Source organism: Moschus berezovskii, chromosome 11 (assembly GCF_049115385.1).
Source record: "Moschus berezovskii isolate FMDL1 chromosome 11, NW_MosBer_1.0, whole genome shotgun sequence".
Taxonomy (NCBI): Eukaryota; Metazoa; Chordata; class Mammalia; order Artiodactyla; family Moschidae; genus Moschus; species Moschus berezovskii.
This window is the reverse complement of record NC_142470.1, coordinates 7924162-7942010: the sequence shown is the minus strand read 5'-3', so window position 1 is coordinate 7942010 and position 17849 is coordinate 7924162. Positions and strand designations below refer to the sequence as shown.

The 17849-nt window shown below is 50.7% G+C and overlaps 2 protein-coding genes across 2 annotated transcripts; one reads left to right on the top strand and one right to left on the bottom strand.

Annotated features, from left to right (window-relative positions):
* Window positions 1-948: 948 nt before the first annotated feature.
* TRUB2 (TruB pseudouridine synthase family member 2) lies at window positions 949-17767 on the bottom strand. Its single transcript, XM_055400165.2, has 8 exons — window positions 17603-17767; window positions 17152-17283; window positions 11939-12013; window positions 10723-10784; window positions 9321-9402; window positions 7525-7597; window positions 6541-6677; window positions 949-5744 (listed from the first exon to the last, which is right to left on the bottom strand). Exons 1-8 carry the CDS (start codon window positions 17724-17726, stop codon window positions 5419-5421), a joined length of 1011 nt encoding a protein of 336 aa, XP_055256140.2. The 5' UTR covers window positions 17727-17767; the 3' UTR covers window positions 949-5418.
* Window positions 14252-14896, top strand: LOC148776069 (peptidyl-prolyl cis-trans isomerase FKBP1A-like). The gene has a single exon (XM_088841126.1). The coding sequence runs from the start codon at window positions 14341-14343 to the stop codon at window positions 14665-14667; it is 327 nt and encodes a 108-aa protein (XP_088697252.1). The 5' UTR covers window positions 14252-14340; the 3' UTR covers window positions 14668-14896.
* Window positions 17768-17849: the final 82 nt, after the last annotated feature.

Sequence of the window (17849 nt, the reverse complement as noted above, 5' to 3'; positions counted from 1 at the left end):
AGTGAACTCTGGGAGTTGGTGATGGACAGGGAGGCCTGGCGTGCTGTGATTCATGGGGTCGCGGAGAGTCGGACACGACTGAGTGACTGAACTGAACTGAACTGAATACATACAAATAAAATGCCTTAGAGGACAGAAAAAAAAAAATCTGCTTGCCAAGCAGAAGACAAGGGTTCAATCCTGGAGTTATAAAGATCCCTGCAGGAGATGGTAACCCTTTGCAGTATTCTTGCCTGGAGAATGCCATGGACAGAGGAGCCCGGCAGGTTACAGTCCACGGGGTCACAAAGAGTCAGATATGACTTAGCGACTGAGCAATGGCACCAAACTGGCTGAAACCCAGGTCTTTGGGAAAGCTGCCACATCCTGGGGTCACAATTTGTACAATGGGAAGGAACAGCCCAAGAGGAGGGAAGCGGTCAGGGCCTTCCTCTAAGAGAACCCTGTGTCTCTGGGCGCCCCCACGGGGTCTGGAGGAAGGAACATTCATACCTGATGGACAAGTAGGGAGAAGGCCATGTTGTCATCGCTTAGTCACTCAGTCGTGTCTGGATTGAGCAACTAAACAGCAACATGGACTGCAGCCTGCCAGGCTCCTCCGTCCACGGGATTCTCCAGGCAAGAACACTGGCGTGGGCTGCCATTTCCTTCTCCAGGGGATCTTCCCAACCCAGGGATCGATCCCATGTCTCCTGCATTGGCAGGCGGGTTCTTTACCCCAGAGCCAACAGGGAAGGCCCACGAAGAGCCACACTCTACTGTTGGATGAAAGAAGCCAATTGTGATAACTGTGTATATTGTAATTCCACTTTGTTAAAAAAATTAATCACTTGAGGGACTTCCCTGGCAGTTAAGACTTTGTGCTCCCAAAGCAGGGGGCATGGGTTCTATCCCTAGTTGGGGAACTAAGGTCCCTCATGTTGCACAGCCAAAGAAAATACAAAAGTAACCACTTCAGTTATTTATCCAGGTAATAAGCATATACCAAGCACATATACAAGTAAAAACTCCTGTTTCCTTTCTGTACACAGTACTTCTGACACCAAACGTGGAGGCCTTTCCATACCAAGCGATTCTGTAATTCCTGATGGACAGGCCTGGGTGACTCATGATATAACTCAGTTCTGACACTGCCTGCCTGGAATTCACCCACACCATGCAGGTCAAGGGTGCAGTCCCAGGAGACTGCCCCCACTTTGGACACTGACCACACGTCCCAGGCTGTCACCTACACGCACTGCTGACTGAAGCTGGGAATTCTCATGACCCTTCCTTAAGTGTGAAAGTTTGCTCAACAGCTCACACATCTCAGAGAAACACTTATGTTCACTAGTTTATTACAGAGGCTACAACTCAGGAAGGACCAAATGGTGGAGGTCCACAGGGCAAGCAAGCCATGTGGGAGCGGTGCTGGATTTCCAAGCCCTCTCCGGCTGCACCCCTTCCCCAGCACCCAGATGTGTTGGCTAACTCAGCTCTCGAAACCCCATCCTTTAGGTTTTTTACGGCGCTTCTATTAAGCAGGCAGGTGTGGCTGAAAGGGGCTGGTTTTTTCACTTATTTGGCTGCGTCGGGCCTTAGTTCTCTGGCTCTTTGCTGCGGCCTACGGGCTTCTCTCTACTTGTGGCATGCAGACTTAGTTGACCCACGGCAAGCGGGGTTCTTAGTTCTCGGACCAGCGGTCAAAACAGAGTCCCTTGTACTGGAAGTGCAGAGTCTTAACCACTGGAAAGTGAAAGTCAGTCAGTCGTGTCTGACTCTTTGGGATCCCATGGACTGAATTCTCCAGGCCAGAATTCTGGAGTGGGTAGCCTTTCCCTTTTCCAGGGGATCTTCCTAACCCAGGGATCGAACTCGGGTCTCCTGCATTGCAGGCGGATTCTTTATTGGCTGATCCACTAGGGAAGTTCCAAAAGGGGCTTGTTAGGAGTCAGAAAAGATGCTTGCCGCTTTCACCTTCTGGAGCTCTTTCAGGAACTGGGCATAAAACACAACAAAAGATATTCAAGATGTTCTTTTCACCTTTATCGCTTAGGACATTACAAGGGTCTTAGGCGCTCTGGCTGGGAGCTGGGGAGGAAGACCCAAAAATATACTTCTTTACATCACAGTATCACAAGATACTCAGTTCCTCCTTTTCCCTTTCGCTTTGCTGGGGCTTCATACAGGACCTTCATACAGGTCTTCGCACAGGCCCTTCTCTAGTTACGGCTAGGGGGTGCTAGTCTCTAGTTGTGGTGAATTCAGGCTTCTTGCTGAGGTGGCTTCTCTTACTGTAGAGGACAGGCCCTAGGGCACCCGGGCTTCAGCAGCTGCAGTGTGTGGGCTCAGTAATCATGGCACATGGGCTTAGTTGCTCTGAAGCACATGGGATCCTCCCAGGCCAGGGATCGAACGCATGACACCTGCATTGGCAGGCAGATTCTTTACACTGAGCCACCAGGGAAGCCCAGGTACTCAGTGCCTTAAACAAATTGCCTAAGCACCTACCATGTGCCAGGCCTGGGACTTGGCTAGTAAACGACCCCACAAAAGCAGCAATAGCTCGAGGAGAGGCAGGATGGTGTAGCAGTCAGTAATGCTGACTCCGAACAGCACAGGTGTGGGCTCGGGCTCGGGACCCCCTTGTCAGGTGTCCTCTGGCTTGTTATTTGTCCCCTTCATGCCTCGGTTTCCTCATCTGTAAAACAGGGATTACTATAGTCTCTGGGTTTCCCTGGTGGTCCAGTGGTGAAGAATCTGCCTGCCACTGCAGGGAACAGGGGTTCGCTCCCTGGTTCAGGAAGATTCTACATCCACGGAGCACTAAGCCTCTGAAGCGCAACTACTGAAGCCCCCAAGCTCTAAGTCCTGACAGCCACAACTACTGAAGTCCGTGCACTTAGAGCCTGTGTTCCACAAGAGAAGCCACTGCAACGAGAAGCTGGTGCACCGCAATGAAGAGTAGCCCCAGCTCAGCGCAACTAAAGCGAGCCTTTGCATAGCAATGAAGACTCAGCACAACCAGAAAAGAATCACTTCAGTCCAGTCGCTCAGTCATGTCTGACTCTTTGCCACCCCATGAACTGTAGCACACCAGGCTTCCCTGTCCATCACCAACTCCCAGAGCTTGCTCAAACTCATGTCCATCAAGTCGGTGATGCCACCCAACCATCTGTCGTCCCCTTCTCCGCCTGACTTCAATCTTTCCCAGCATCAGGGTCTTTTCAAATGAGTCAGTTCTTTGCATCAGGTGGCCATAGTATTGGAGTTTCAGCTTCAACATCAGTCCTTCCAATGAATATTGAGGACTGATTTCCTTTAGGGCTGACTGGTTGGATCTCCTTGCAGTCCAAGGGACTCTCGAGTTTTCTTCAATGCCACAGTTCAAAAGCATCAATTCTTTGGTGCTCAGCTTTCTTTATAGTCCAACTCCCACATCCATACATGACTACTGGAAAAACCATACCTTTGACTAGACAGACCTTTGTTGGCAAAGTAATGTCTCTGCTTTTTAATATGCTATCTGGATTGGTCATAGCTTTTCTTTCAAGGAGCAAGCTTCTTTTAATTTCATGGCTGCAGTCACTATCTGCAGTGATTTTGGAGCCCAAGAATATAAAGTCTGTCACTGTCTCCATTGCTTTAAGTAATAATTATTTTTTACTTGGCTGCACCAGGTCTTACTTACAGCATACAGAAACTTCTAGCTGCAGTGTGCCAACTTTTAGTTGTGGAATGTGGGATCTAGTTCCCCGACTAGGAATCGAACCTGGGCTCCCTGCATTGGGAGTGTGGAATCTTTGTCACTGGACCACCAGGGAAGTCCCCAGATACACTTCTTATATACAGTGCAATCAAAACTTAAATTCTTATTTGGACCATGGGAAAGGAGCTGCTTGGAGAGGCCTTGGAGGGGTCAGCTACAGTCCATGCCCCAGGGAGCCACTCTTAGAGCCTCTGGGGCCCTGTGCCCTCGCTGCTTCCCTGGGCTGGCAGCAAGGAAAGTTTTGCACAACCCTGGTCCCCAGTGCTCCCGTGGATAAGTTCTGGGTTAATGTTTATTAACCACAGTATAACACGTGCCCCAGTCAGCCACTGCTGTGGTGGTAACAGGGGTAGTGGAGGGGAAGAAGGGGCCTCTCCTAACCTCAGGGGGAGTTTTCTGGTCACAGGACAGCAGGGCTCTGAGAAGCACTGGGTCAGCCCAGGTGAGTGTCTAACCACCTGTTATAAGTCAAGTTATGTCCCCAAAAAACTCATGTGTCAAAGTCCTAATCCCTGGAACCACAGAATACGACCTTGTTTTCATTCTTTTAAGAACAATTTCCTTCCAGGACTTCCCTGGCAGTCCAGTGGTTAAGACTCTCCACTCCCAACAGACAGGGCCCAAGTTTGATCCCTCTCTTGTTATGGAGCACAAGCTCAAGGACTTAATCACCTTGGGGCTTAGTTACCCAGGGGCACGTGGTATCTTAGTTCACAGAGCAGGGATCAAATCCACATCCCACGCACTGGCAGGCGGATTCTTAACCGCTGGACCACTAGGGAAGTCCCAGGGCAGGAGTATTTTAAATGCTGATACATACCACCGAATTACTCCCGAAAGGTTACACTGTTGAGTATTCCTAGCAAGTGTATTCCCAGATGGCTCTGGTGGTAAAGAATCTGCCTGCCAACACAGGAGATGCTAGTTTGATTCCTGGCTTGGGAAGATACCCTGGAGAAGGAAATGGCAACCCACTCATTTTCTTGCCTGGAGAATCCCATGGACAGAGGAGCCTGGCGGGCTACAGTCCATTGGGTCACAGAGTCGGACATGACTGAAGCAACCCGGCACCAAGTGTATACATTGCCCATCTTCTCACATCCTCCCCGATAATGGATGTTATCTTTTTCTTAATTTATTTGAAAGGCAAGGAAAAATCATCTCGTTTTCATCCGAATGTCTTTCATCATTAAAGAGTCGGAACATCATTTCAGGTTTACTAGCCATCTGGATGGCTTTTGCTATACAAACACACAATTCACGTCATTTGATCAACTTTCTTGTCATGTTTTTCTTATTGTTTTGTAAGAACTCTTTATATATTATAAACATTATTGCTTAAACTTGTAACAACTATTTTTTATCAGTCTGTCATTCATTTAGCGTTTTTTCCTCTGTACAGAAGTTTTTAACTGGGCCAAGTCTGTTGATCTTTTATTTTCTTTGGCAACATTACACAGCTTGCAGGATCTTAGTTCCCTGACTAGGGAACTCCCTGTTAATGGTTTCTCTTACAGCTTCAGGGTTTTCTGTCATGTGCAAAAAAGCCCCTCCTGCTCTCATGTTCTGCAGTCAGCAGTTCCAGCCACGAACAATTCTTATTTTTAGACACCCACTGTTCCACCAGCTCTTATTTTTAGACATCCACTGTTCCACCAGCTGCTGACCTGTCAATGTCCCACATGGCTCTCTGGCCTCAAGGCAGAGTGTGGCCTCTCGGAGTCCCAGGGCTGGCCTGGACCAGGGGGCTCCTGGGTACCCAGCCAAGGCCTCAAGCTCTTCTCCAGCTCTGCCGCCACCCGGGGTGCTGCAGCCTGGATGGCATCCTGGATGCTCGGTAGGTCCCACTGGGTCCTCAGGAGGGCGTCATCCAGGGTGAAGAAGCCGTCCCGTGTCCGCCGCACCTGGGTACAGACAGCGGTGCTCTTCAGCTCCAGGCCGATTTCGTGCACCAGCCTCCGCAGCTGCTTCTGTGTCTCATGCATACACTGCACCTCTGCCAGGGACACACAGCAGAGGCGGTGGTCAGGAGCACAGCCTCTGGTGCCACCGATCTAGATTCACACCCCGGGAGCCCTTCTGGCTGTGTAATAACCTTAGCCAGACCCCATCCTCCTCTAAGTGTAGCCCAGGGGTCTGCTAAGACAGGCAGAGTCTCAGGCCCCATCCAGATCTGCTGAATCAGAATCTGCTTTTTCAGAGGAACCCCCAGGTTGGGACTTTCCTCGTGGTCCAGTGGTTAGGACACCATGCTTCCACTTCAGGGGGCACAGGTTCAATCCCTGGTCAGTGAACTAAGATCTGGCAAGCAACATGGTGAAGCCAAAAAAAAAGGTGGTTGTGAGGAATCATTTCTATAACACACTTAGCATCGGGAGAGTCTTGGTTAGCACTCAAGAAAAGAGCCCTTGTTAACACAATAAACAGAGAAAGAAGTGGTGATGGAGCGGGTGCTGAGCTGGGTGGGATCAGGGCGGAGGGGAAAGTGGTATCTGATGCCGCACAATGGCCTGAGACACTGGACGGCTCTGGAGAGAAGCCACTATATATATATATAACCTCTGCTTGTTAAGGTCTGGCTTCAAAGGGGCACTTGGCGGGAGACATCTATCTGCTCTGTGCACCATGTGAGCAGCCAAGTCCAACCTCAGGCTGGGAGGGAAGTAGGCCCCTGCTGCCTTGACCAGTTGAGATCAGCAATCACACATGCTGGCCTCCGCAAGGGTCTCCCACAGTGACTACATGAACTCAGGAGTCCTGTGTCGCTGCTCCAACTTCCTGGAGCAACTTACCTAAGAGGAATTCCGGAGGCGCAAACTGGAGGCAGCGGATGCCAGTGATCAGCATCGGGGACTTGTTCATGGGCCGGATCACGCCGCTCACGGCCATCTCGTAGGCCTCCTGGGTCTGTAGGTCGAGGTTGGAGTACCTGGGGGTGATCAGGAGGGGCCAGAGCAGGCAGCTGATTGCCTACCCCAGCCCTGCCCCACTCATGCCTTTCCCGAAGCTCTTCATTCGCTGCCCACCTTCTCAGTCTCTCTAGCCACCTTTGCAGCAGCCTCTTCCGGTGCCATCCAATCCTGAACTGCAGGGTCTACCCCTGTTCAGTCACACCTGCACTAACTACTTCCGCCTGACTTTGTGCTGAGATGCTGTGGTCGCCTGGCTTTCTTCTCTGTTAGCTTATATATTCCCTACGAGCCCAGCCAGCATCTCTTGTTCCCCTTGGTCTCTCCAGGGGCTAGCCCAAGTCCTGGCACAAGGAAACATTTCTGCATGCCCTGAAAGGAGTGGGTGCTTGTCTGGTTTTGGGCTCAGAAAGGAAGATCCATGGAATCTGCCCCAGGGCAGGCAGAACCCTGCAGGTTAACTTCTTACCCTTCGAGCACTTCCCCCTGCCATCCCCGCCCCACCCCCCAGCACTTCCTAAAGGAAATCAATCTTAATATTCACTGGGAGGACTGATGCTGAAGCTGAAGCTCCAAAACTTTGGCCACCTGATGCCAAGAGCCAGCTCACTGGAAAAGATCCTGATGCTGGGAAAGACTGAAGGCAGGAGGAGAAGGGGGCAACAGAGGATGAGATGGTTGGATGGCATCACTGACTCAATGGACATGAGTTTGAGCAAACTCTGGGAGAAGGTGAAGGACAGGGAAGCCTGGCGTGCTGCTGTCCATGGGGTCATAAAGAGTTGGACACGACTTAGCCACTGAACAACCACCCAGTGCTTCCTTGAGGTCCCACTTGCTGGAAGGTGTGGGCCAGGTCTCTCTTACATCACCAGAGCCTTCTGATGGGAACCTTGGATCACAGCCAGGATGCGGTCCAACTTCTCTCTGGTCACGTGGTCTGGAAAAGCCAGGGGATGGTCAGCACACAGGTGCCCACTGAGGCAGCAAACTACAAATTTCCTTCCCACAAACTAGCCCCGTCCTTGGAGCCAAGAGGGGATCCCACGCATCTTTAGGTCCCAGGGTCCCATGTAGGGGGGTTGAGAGTCCTTTGAGAATCTTATGAAAGCGCTGGACATTCTTCTCAGAAATATACACACAAACTCAATGTCTGGAGGACAAATTCAAGGGGTTCACAGGCTCCAGGTTAAGAACGTTTTGTTCTTGGGACTTCCCTGATTGTTCTAGTCATTAAGACTCTGCTCTCCCAATGCAGGGGGCATGGGTTTGATCCCTGGTCAGGGAGCTAAGATCCGGCATGTCATGTGGCTTGACAGAGAAACAACCCACATACCCCTCTCACCCCAGAAAAACCAACCAACCCCCCCAAAAAAACCCACTTTCTTCTGGAAATGAGGCTCATAGTATGATACGACTTGCCTGCTCTTCTAAGCCAGGCCCCCTGAGCCCTAGTCCGAGGTTTTTCGTGCCAGGCATCCCTGGAGGGAGGGTGCCACATGTCCAAACGCAGAAATGGGTTGGCAAGAAGTGGGAGCGGCTCTGCACACTGGTCCCACCGAGGGATTCTGGGGCAGGCAGCAGCAAAGCCTGGGGATGCTCAAACCCGTGGGCAGGCCGAGCCTGTGGGCAGCTGGGACAGGAGCCAACTTCTGACTCCACTGGCCAGAGCTCTGGGAGCAGGTGTAGGGACTAAAGGTTGGCCAGCTGGGAAGGGCGTGGGCCTCTCACCCCTCCTGGCTGGCTTCACTCGTGCTGCTGTCTTATCTGGAAGCCAGCAGCTTCCTCCTCCGGGCTCCTGACACTCTCTACCTGCCTCTTTTCCGGCACCTAGTTTTCCTGGGTGTTTACAATAGTTTTTAATGACTTAAGAATCTTCTTCCAGAAATTCAGACCAACACCAACAGACACCTCCCCTCCTCCAAATTCCAGCTTCTGCTCTCCCTAAAGTGTCAACCTTGCAGCTGTCTTCAGAACGTTTTGTTGGTAGTTGACACACACCTACAAGTGCAGATATGTAGCACTAACATGCAGCGGTGTGGCTGCTCTCCCTGCTAGACTGTGAGATCACTGAGACTGGGGACCCCATCTGATTCAGCACAGGTGCGCCCTACAACGGCTGGTGCAGGTTGGTGCTCAGAAGCATCTCAAACAAACAAATGCAACAGATCCTACAGGACAGTTTAGAACATGGTGAGAGCAAGAAATGAAGAACAAGCCACCTATCCATCTACCCATCCACCCAGCCATTGATCCATCCAGCGCTTCCCACATCCCAGGCCCAGTACCACATGGGACCACAGGAGTGGAACTATACCATCCCTGCTCTCATGGGTGACATCCTGGTGGGAGACAGACATTAAAACCACTGATCGTCAGCTGATGACTTTTCTGACAGGACACCTGGTCCAAGCCTGGGGGCTGGAGAAGCTTCCCTGGGGAGGTGACATTTAAGCCAGGTGAGAAAGCATGGGGAGGACAGGGCATTCTCAGAAGCCAGAATCACGTGTCCACGCCCCCAGGAGCCAGCCCTGGCTTGGCGTGTCAGTGAGTGTTTGAGAGGGACCCTCACCGCCCACGTCAGGGTGAAGCATAAAGGAAGCGCGTGAAGGGGCGGGAGCACCCACTCCTCCTGCCCCCGCCGGGACTCCTTGGGCTCTCACCGTACGTCGTCTTCTCCACCAGCCGCCCGTCCTCACAGAAGTCGTCTGTGGCTTTGCCCAGGAGGCCGCGCACGGTGTAATCCTGGAGGACAGGGAAGCAAGGTATGGTCTAAGCCCTGCACAGAGGAAGGAGGTGCGGTCCAGCAGCTCAGACCCCCCAGGGTGCTAGACTGAGGCTGGGGGTGGGGGGCGCTCAGGGAGCTCGGGCGCTTAGCCCCTGCCCAGCTGCCCCCTGGGGAAGGGCACCGGACTTTCCTGTGACAGCAAGCAGCATCGGGAGCCTGCACAAGGCGCCCAGAGCCACCTTGTGACCACCCCCAGCCTCCACGCCTCTCCACTTCCATCCAACCTGACAATGGAGCCTCCCAGGCCCCTCCCCGGAAACTGTCGACTTCTCTCTTCCCTCCATATGTGATCTGTGCAGCTACTTGCCTCTGCCTCAGAGAAGAGTAACGACGATGACAGTGAGGATGACAATGGTAACGTGGACTGAGCATCCGCCACGTGCGGGTGTCTGTGCTGAGCCCGTTACATACCGCCACTAACTTAACCGTCACAGTAAGCCTACGGAGGAGGTACTATTTTCACTCCCATTTCAAAGATGAGGAAATGGACGCACACAGATGTTAAGTAATCCAGCCTAGGACAGAGCTAGCTACAACAGTGCTACAAGCTAGAGTCTTAAAGTGAAGCCATTTGGCTCCACAATCTCTGCTCTTAAGCACGAACACCCTGGGTCTCCTAACATGGCATCTCTACACACGCTCGTGAAGCCAGACCCCACAGCCCAGCAGGGAGACAAGCTTCCTGACGCCGAGACGGTGGTATCTACTTTTCAGCGTTGCAGAGAGAATGCAGTGGTATCAAGATCAGGCTATGGGGTCAGACAGACCCAGGTTCAAATCCCAGCTCTGCCTCCTTAAAGGCCATGCGAGAGAATTCCTGGCAGTCCAATGGGTATGACTCTGCACTTTCACCGCTGGAAACAAGGATTCAATCCCTGGTTGGGGAACTGAGATCCTGCAAGCCCAGTGGTGTGGCCAAAAAAATTTAAGAAATAAAGGCTGTGTGAGCCAGAACAAGTGTCATCTCTTTGGGGCCTCATTCTTTCATCTGTAAAATGGGTTAACAGTAGATCCCATCTCACAGGGACGCTGTAAGGCATCCACAAGGGGGTCCGCACACGGCGCTGGGCACAGAGCAGTCAGCATGGGACACCAGCTGTCACGACGATGCTGTTGGCACAAAGGACAAGCCCAATAAACAGCACAAGACCGTCCCCGCTCCAAAATGCCGTCGGATGTCCAAGGTATTCCTTGTGGAATCCTCTCCGTTTCAGAATCCTACCAGTGACCCCCAGGGACAGGGTGGAGGGATAGCAGGCAGTCCCCAGCCCCCGTACCTTGGTGAGGTGAGCGTTGTACATGTCAGTGAGGAGCCCGCGTCCGTGTCCCACGCCGAGCACTGAAAGGTAACCCAGCCTGATCTTATACCCAGCTCCCCCTTCCAGTTCCCCTGGGCTCTCCAACCCCCACACCCTCCAGGAGAACACTCCCACTGCTGATGGGTGTGGCAGCCAGGGGGCAAGGAGAGCATCTTCTACTGGAAGCAAGTCCCTGGGCACGTGTATGAAAAGGCAGATTTCCGGGTCCCAGCCACATATACTGGCTCTGACTCAACATGCGGGTGGGGATGGGGGGTGGGGGTGGGGGGCTAGGATCCTTAGCAAGCTCCCTGGGGATCCTGACACTCAAAAGTAAGAAACCACCAGCCCAGTCACACAGACCTATACTCCCATCTGAGGATGGCTCTCAGCATGTCCTTTAACCTCCTGAGGTATCAAGCTCCGCATCAGTAAAATGGGGATAAAATTACTGTCTGATCCCTGTGAGTGTTGTGATGACCGAGGCAATGAGCGGGAAGGAAGTGGTTGGCACAAAGGACAAGCCCAATAAACAGGGGCATTGTGGCCACTCCCTTCCTTTCCTCGGGTCTGTTTCTCCCTCTGGCTGAAAGAAAGAATGACCCTCCATTCACTCCAGGAGAGGGTACACCGGGAGGGGCGCATGAGATCACGTCCGCCCGCCTGTGTCCCAGGAAGCAGGACAAGTTGCTATGACTATTGTGCGTGGAGGACGTGGCCACCGCCTGACCCTGGGGACACAGATGGCTCATGACTCAGGGCTTTGTGTGCCCAGCGACATCTAGAGCTTTGCCAGCGGGGCCAGGGTTAGGCGCTTGGCTACCCCACACAGCAAGAGGCTTTCCCTCTCTGGTCCAGGGACTGTCACTCGCTACATGACCCAAGACAAATCATCTGTGCTCCTCGAGGCTTACTTTTCTTCCTAAAATCATACGGGATCTACCAAACAACGTCGTTATGGTGAATACATGCGTACAAAGGGTTTCAAACCACATGTCACAGGCAGGAGTTGCTTGATAAGGGTGGACGGTCAGGACATCCCTCTTTCCACCAGTCATCTTCCTAGAGATCAGACTTGGGAGGGATCAGGGGAGGAGGCAGGAGTGGGAAGTGGCAGTCAGGTGAGAAGTGGGCTAGGCTCCTCAGAGCTCCCCAGGCCTCTATCACTGCACCCCAGGCTCACCACACCACCTACCAAGCACCCCAGACGCCTGGGAATCCAGTCGGTGTCCCACGCCAACCTTCAGGCTGGTGAATGCGAGTCCACGAACTGGAAAGAAACAAATGAGGTCTTTATCCTCAATGAACCCAGCCTCCAGGATGGCTTTGGGCCTGCATGGCAATCTCATTCCTAGAATGTTGCCTCATGGAGCCCAAACCAGCGTCAAGCTGGACTTTCAGGCTTCCCCACCAAGGAACCTGGGGTCCCAAACCATTTCTTCAGTTTCCGGGGACCAGAGAAAAGGCAACCCAAGAAGCCTGTTAAATCTCCCTGTCACCATTCCCTCAATGAAGGGCTTTGAGTCCACTGGGCAGAACACTGGAATTAAGATTGGGGGGTTCCCTATCCAGCTCCTGTGGAAGGTGGGTTCTGGACAGTCTCCCAGTGAGAAAATGGAGGCTGGGAATTCCTGGGTCTCTGTGTTCACAGAGCCCAGAACTCACTGACTGCTTAGGAAATAACCCATTTCCCAAAAGAATGAATGACTCATCAAACTGATATAATTAAGTATGTACAGGTTTTGTAAATCAACTATACTTCAAGAAAGATGTCAGAAAATAAAATGAATGAATGCAGGAATGAGCTAGAAGCTTTTACATTTCTGAACATCAAGAGGAACCTAGGGTAACAGACAGAACCTAGGGTAGTTAAGAGTCTACCGAATCCAGGCTACATGATTTAACATTAGCCAACACTGGACTTCCATCTTCTCATTTGTGAAATGGAACTAGGACCCACTTCACAGGATTCAATGAGACAGTACTTGGGAAAAGCTTAACACAGTACCGAGTACAGAGCAGGCCCTCAACACATCATACTTGCTGTTGCTGTTGTTATACTGCTCAGTTCAGTTCAGTCACTCAATCGTGTCCGACTCTCCGCGACCCCATGAATCACAGCACGCCAGGCCTCCTGTCCATCACCAACTCCCGGAGTTCACCCAAACTCATGTCCATCGAGTCGGTGATGCCATCCAGCCATCTCATTCTCGGTCGTCCCCTTCTCCTCCCACCCCCAATCCCTCCCAGCATCAGACTCTTTTCCAGTGAGTCAACTCATCACATGAGGTGGCCAAAGTATTGGAGTTTCAGCTTTAGCATCAGTCCTTCCAATGAACACCCAGGATTGATCTCCTTTAGAATGGACTGGTTGGATCTCCTTGCAGTCCAAGGGACTCTCAAGAGTCTTCTCCAGCACCACAGTTCAAAAGCATCAATTCTTCGGCGATCAGCTTTCTTCACAGTCCAACTCTCACATCCACACATGACCACGGGAAAAACCACAGCCTTGACTAGATGGACCTTGGCTGGTAAAGTAATGTCTCTACTTTTTAATATGCTATCTAGGTTGGTCATAACTTTCCTTTTTTCCACCATTTCCAAAACCCCTTGGACAGAAATATTCAGTGATTCTACAGTATAACACATTCAGAAAACGAAGATCATGGCATCTGGTCCCATCACTTCATGGCAAATAGATGGGGAAACAATGGAAATGGTGAGCAACTTTATTTTCTTGGGCTCCAAAATCACTGCAGATGGTGATTACAGCCATGAAATTAAAAGATGCCTGCTCCTTGGAAGAAAAGCTATGACCAACCTAGACATCATATTAAAAAGCAGAGACATTGCTTTGCCAGCAAAGGCCCGTCCAGTCAAAGCTATGGTTTTTGCAGTAGTAATGTATGGATGGGAGAGCTGGACTTTAAAGAAAGCTGAGTGCCAGAGACTAATGCTTTTGAACTGTGGTGTTGGACTCAAAGACTCTTGAGAGTCCTCTGGACTGCAAGGAAATCAAACCAGTCAATCCTAAAGGAAATCAACCCTGAATATTCATCAGAAGGGCTGAGGCTGAAGCGGAAACTCCAATACTCTGGGTACCTGATGTGAAGGACTGACTCACTGGAAAAGACCCTGATGCTGGGTAAGACTGAAGGCAGGAGGAGAAGGGGATGACAGAGAATGAGATGGTTGGATGGCATCACCAACTGGATGGACATGAGTTTGAGCAAGCTCTGGAAGTTGGTGATGGACAGGGAAGCCTGACCTGCTGCAGTCCATGGGGTCGCAAAGAGTTGAACACGACTGTGCAACTGAACTGAATACTGTAGACTTACTGAATATTTCTGTTCAAGGGGTTTTAGAGGTTCCTGGCCTCTAAGCTCCTCAGCCTTCCTATAGCCTCCCAAACATATACTTTAATTATATATAATGATGGGGGCTCATTATCGGAACTAGTTTCACTGTTGGTTAGCTCCATTGACTATAAAATGTCACTTTTGGCAGAGCCGCGGAATCGCCGCGAGATCCTGTCTTGGTCCTCGCCGCCCGTCGCGCAGCCCGTCGGCCAACCCAGCGTCCGCCGCTACCGCAGCCATGGGAGTGCAGGTGGAGACCATCTCTCCCGGAGACGGGCGCACCTTCCCGAAGCGTGGCCAGACCTGCGTGGTGCACTACACGGGGATGCTTGAAGACGGAAAGAAATTCGATTCCTCCAGGGACAGAAACAAGCCCTTTAAGTTTGTGCTGGGCAAGCAGGAGGTGATCCGAGGCTGGGAAGAAGGGGTTGCCCAGATGAGCGTGGGTCAGAAAGCCAAGCTGACTATCTCCCCAGACTACGCCTATGGTGCCACTGGGCACCCAGGCATCATCCCACCAAATGCCACTCTCATCTTTGACGTGGAACTTCTAAAACTGGAATGACAGGAGTGGCCTCCTCCCTGAGCTCCCCATTCTTGGATGTGCCACAGAAGGATCTGGCGCCTCCAGACGCACACAGCGAGTCCGTATGGAGCTTTTCCTGATGTTCCACTACACTCTTTGTATAAACATCTTCCCAGACTGAATGTGTTCTGTCACCGGCTTTGCTCTTCCCCTTTCTCCTCGTATGTGTGTTGACCTGAACTATATGCCATAAACCTCAAATTACTCAGTTTGTTTTTGTTTTGGGGTGAAGATTGAGTTTCAGTCCTTTGGATCTAGGTTTCCAATTAAGTATTAGTCAAGTATTAACAGCACAAGTAATGGGTTAACTTTAGACTAGGAATTGGTGTTGGGGGGGTGGTGCAAGAATCTTTATTTTATTTTTTTGGATAAAAGTTTTATCTATTATATATTAAACGTTCTTGCTGCTGCGCTGCAAAGCCATAGCAGATTCGAGGCGCTTTTGAGGGCCGAATTATTCTCCAAGTTGAGAGATGTCCTCGGGTTGAATTGAAAGCCCTACCCAAAACTACAGTGGGAAGGGGGCGAGCCTTTGCCTTCCCTGCCCCACCCTCACCTCACCCTCCTCGTAGACCCTCTGCCTTTTGAAAGCAGATCGTTTTCACTGAGATGTTGGACATTGCAGATGTCTGTTCCCCAGGCCAGCAGGGACCTCTGAAACCTTCACGGCCTGGCCTTTTTTTTTTTTCTATCCTGTGGTTTTTCTAATGGATATCCAGGATTTTTGTAATCGCATAGCTATCCACGCTCTACTTCCTAAATTTAAAGAACTTCAATCGAAAGTTAAATTGAAGGTGCTGTTTGTAGACACTTAACACCCATGAAAGCCCAGCCATCATGACAAATCCTTGAGTGTTGTCTTAAGAAAATGATGCTGGTCATCACAGCTTCAGCATCTCCTGTTTTTTGATGCTCAGCTCCCCCTGCTGATCTCAGAGTTTCCTGGCTTCTCCTTGCCCCCTCTCACCCCTTTGCTGTCCTATGTAGTGATTTGGTGAGAGAAATTGCTGCCTACTCCCCCAGCCTACCCCCACCCTGCAGTACACATGAGTTTCAAGTTTTCTTATTGCAATAAAAGTGCTTTATGCTGGCTTTTCTCAAAAAAAAAATAAAATAAAATAAAATAAAATGTCACTTTTCACAGACATAGAGAACAGATTTGTGGTTGTCAAAGGGGAAGGGAAGTAGGGGAAGGATGGATTGGGAGTTTGGGATTAGCAGATGCAAACTATTTTATATAGAATGGGCTTCCCAGGTGGCACAGTGGGAAAGAATCCACCTGCCAATGCAGGAGACACAAGAGATTCACATTTGACTCCTGGGTCTGAAAGACCCCCTGGAGAAGGAAATGGCACCCCAGTCCAGTATTCTTGCCTGGAAAATTCCATGGACAGAGAAGCCTGGCTACAGTCTACGGTGTTGCAAAGAGTCGGACACAACTTAGCGACTGAGTCGCACGCACACACACATACATACATACATACATACACATGTAGAAAGGATAAACAACCAGGTCCTATTGTATAGCATAGGAAACTATATTCAATATCCTGTGATAAACTATAACGGAAAAGAATTTGAAATAGAATGTACACATGCGTATAACTGAATCACAGGAGCTCCAAATTTTGTCCTTAGGACTTCTACCTGAAGGTCTCAATTTTTACCTGGAACCCCAGAATAATAAAGGGGTCAGCAAACTACAGTCCACAGGTCAAATCCTCAAGTTTTGCTTTTTGATGGCCCACAAGTTAAAATGATTCTTATGTTACTAAGTGGTTTTTAAAACACTAAAAGAATACTATTTCATGATATATGAAAAATACATGAAATTCAAATGTCAGTATCCACAAGTAAGGGGCTTCCATAGTCAGTTCAGTTCAGTCGCTCAGTCGTGTCTGATTCTTTGCGACCCCATGGACTCCAGAACGCCAGGCCTCCCTGTCCACTGCCAACTCCTGGAGTTTACTCAAACTCATGTCCATTCAGTCGGTGATGCCTGGTTTTCCTGGTGGCTCAGTGGTAAAGAATCCTGCCAATGCTGGAGATGCGGGTTCAATCCCCTTGAGAAGGAAATGGGAACGCATTCCAGGATTCTTGCCTGGGAAATCCTATGGACAGAGGAGCCTGGCAGACTACAATCCACAAGGTCCCAAAAGAATCAAACACAACTTAGTGACTAAACAACAACAAATCCACAGGTAAAGTGTTACTGGAACACAGCCAGGCTCATTACATACTGTCTATAGCTGCTTCAGCACTACAATGACAGAAACCTGCAAAGCCTAAAATATTGACTGTCCAGGCTTTCCAGGGAATTCAGCCAATCTCTGGTCAAACACTTCATTGCCACTGTGGTCCTATTTTGGTCTGGGACAGGAGAAGTCTGTCTGGGACACACTGACTTTGGGCAGGGATTTCCCGGGGAAGCAACACCCAGCCCCTTTCCTGAATGCGCATTACCCAGCGGATGGTCGATGAGTGTGGGCACACGGGTGGCTGTGAGGGTCAGCTCCTTCTCTTCGCTGCCTTCAACGGGGCCCAACAGGAAGCGAACACGCTGTTTAGGGGCAGGAAGCTTCCCAGCATTCAGACCTGAATACACGTAAAGAACATCTCAACGATTCTGTTGTAGAAGACAGCTGAAAGCCCACGGTGCAGAGAAAAGCAGAAGTTAAGAAACAGACTTGGGTTCAAATCCTGACTTTACCACTTATGACCACGGACAGTACTGAATCTGTTTACCCACTTGAACACGGGAGAAAGCGAGGTACTGTGAACCGAACAGACAATAAGGAAACCGCTCTGCCCACAGGACTGGGTCACACGATCTTATTTTGCAACAAGGATCAGAAGTTGAGATGGACTCCTGGGGAATGGCAGCGGGATCCTGGGTCTCACTCGAGGCACTCACCTTTCAGAAGCTGCAGCTCCACGGTATCCCGTAGATGCTTCCATTTTAGCCCGGGGGGCTTGTAGACGGCGAAGAGCCCCTGCAGCCGAGCCAGGCCAGCGGACCCCATACCTGAAGCCTGCATAGCCGGAGCTCGCCGAACAGCTGAAAGCGGACGGAAGTGCTATATGGTCCCGCCCCCAAATGTGCTACTACCAATGGGCGCCGCCATGTTTCACGGCCGGAAGAGGTTCTCTTCTTATTGTCC

What these genes read in the sequence shown, in the direction of transcription:
- LOC148776069 (XM_088841126.1), top strand. Translation starts at nt 14,341, where the DNA reads ATGGGAGTGCAGGTGGAGACCATCTCTCCCGGAGACGGGCGCACCTTC.
- TRUB2 (XM_055400165.2), bottom strand. Translation starts at nt 17,726, where the DNA reads ATGCAGGCTTCAGGTATGGGGTCCGCTGGCCTGGCTCGGCTGCAGGGG. An exon ending in ACAACGCTCACCTCACCAAG is followed by an intron (nt 9,403 to 10,722) that starts GTACGGGGGCTG and finishes CCTGTCCTCCAG; the next exon opens with GATTACACCGTGCGCGGCCT. An exon ending in CATCAGAAGGCTCTGGTGAT is followed by an intron (nt 6,678 to 7,524) that starts GTAAGAGAGACC and finishes GATCACCCCCAG; the next exon opens with GTACTCCAACCTCGACCTAC.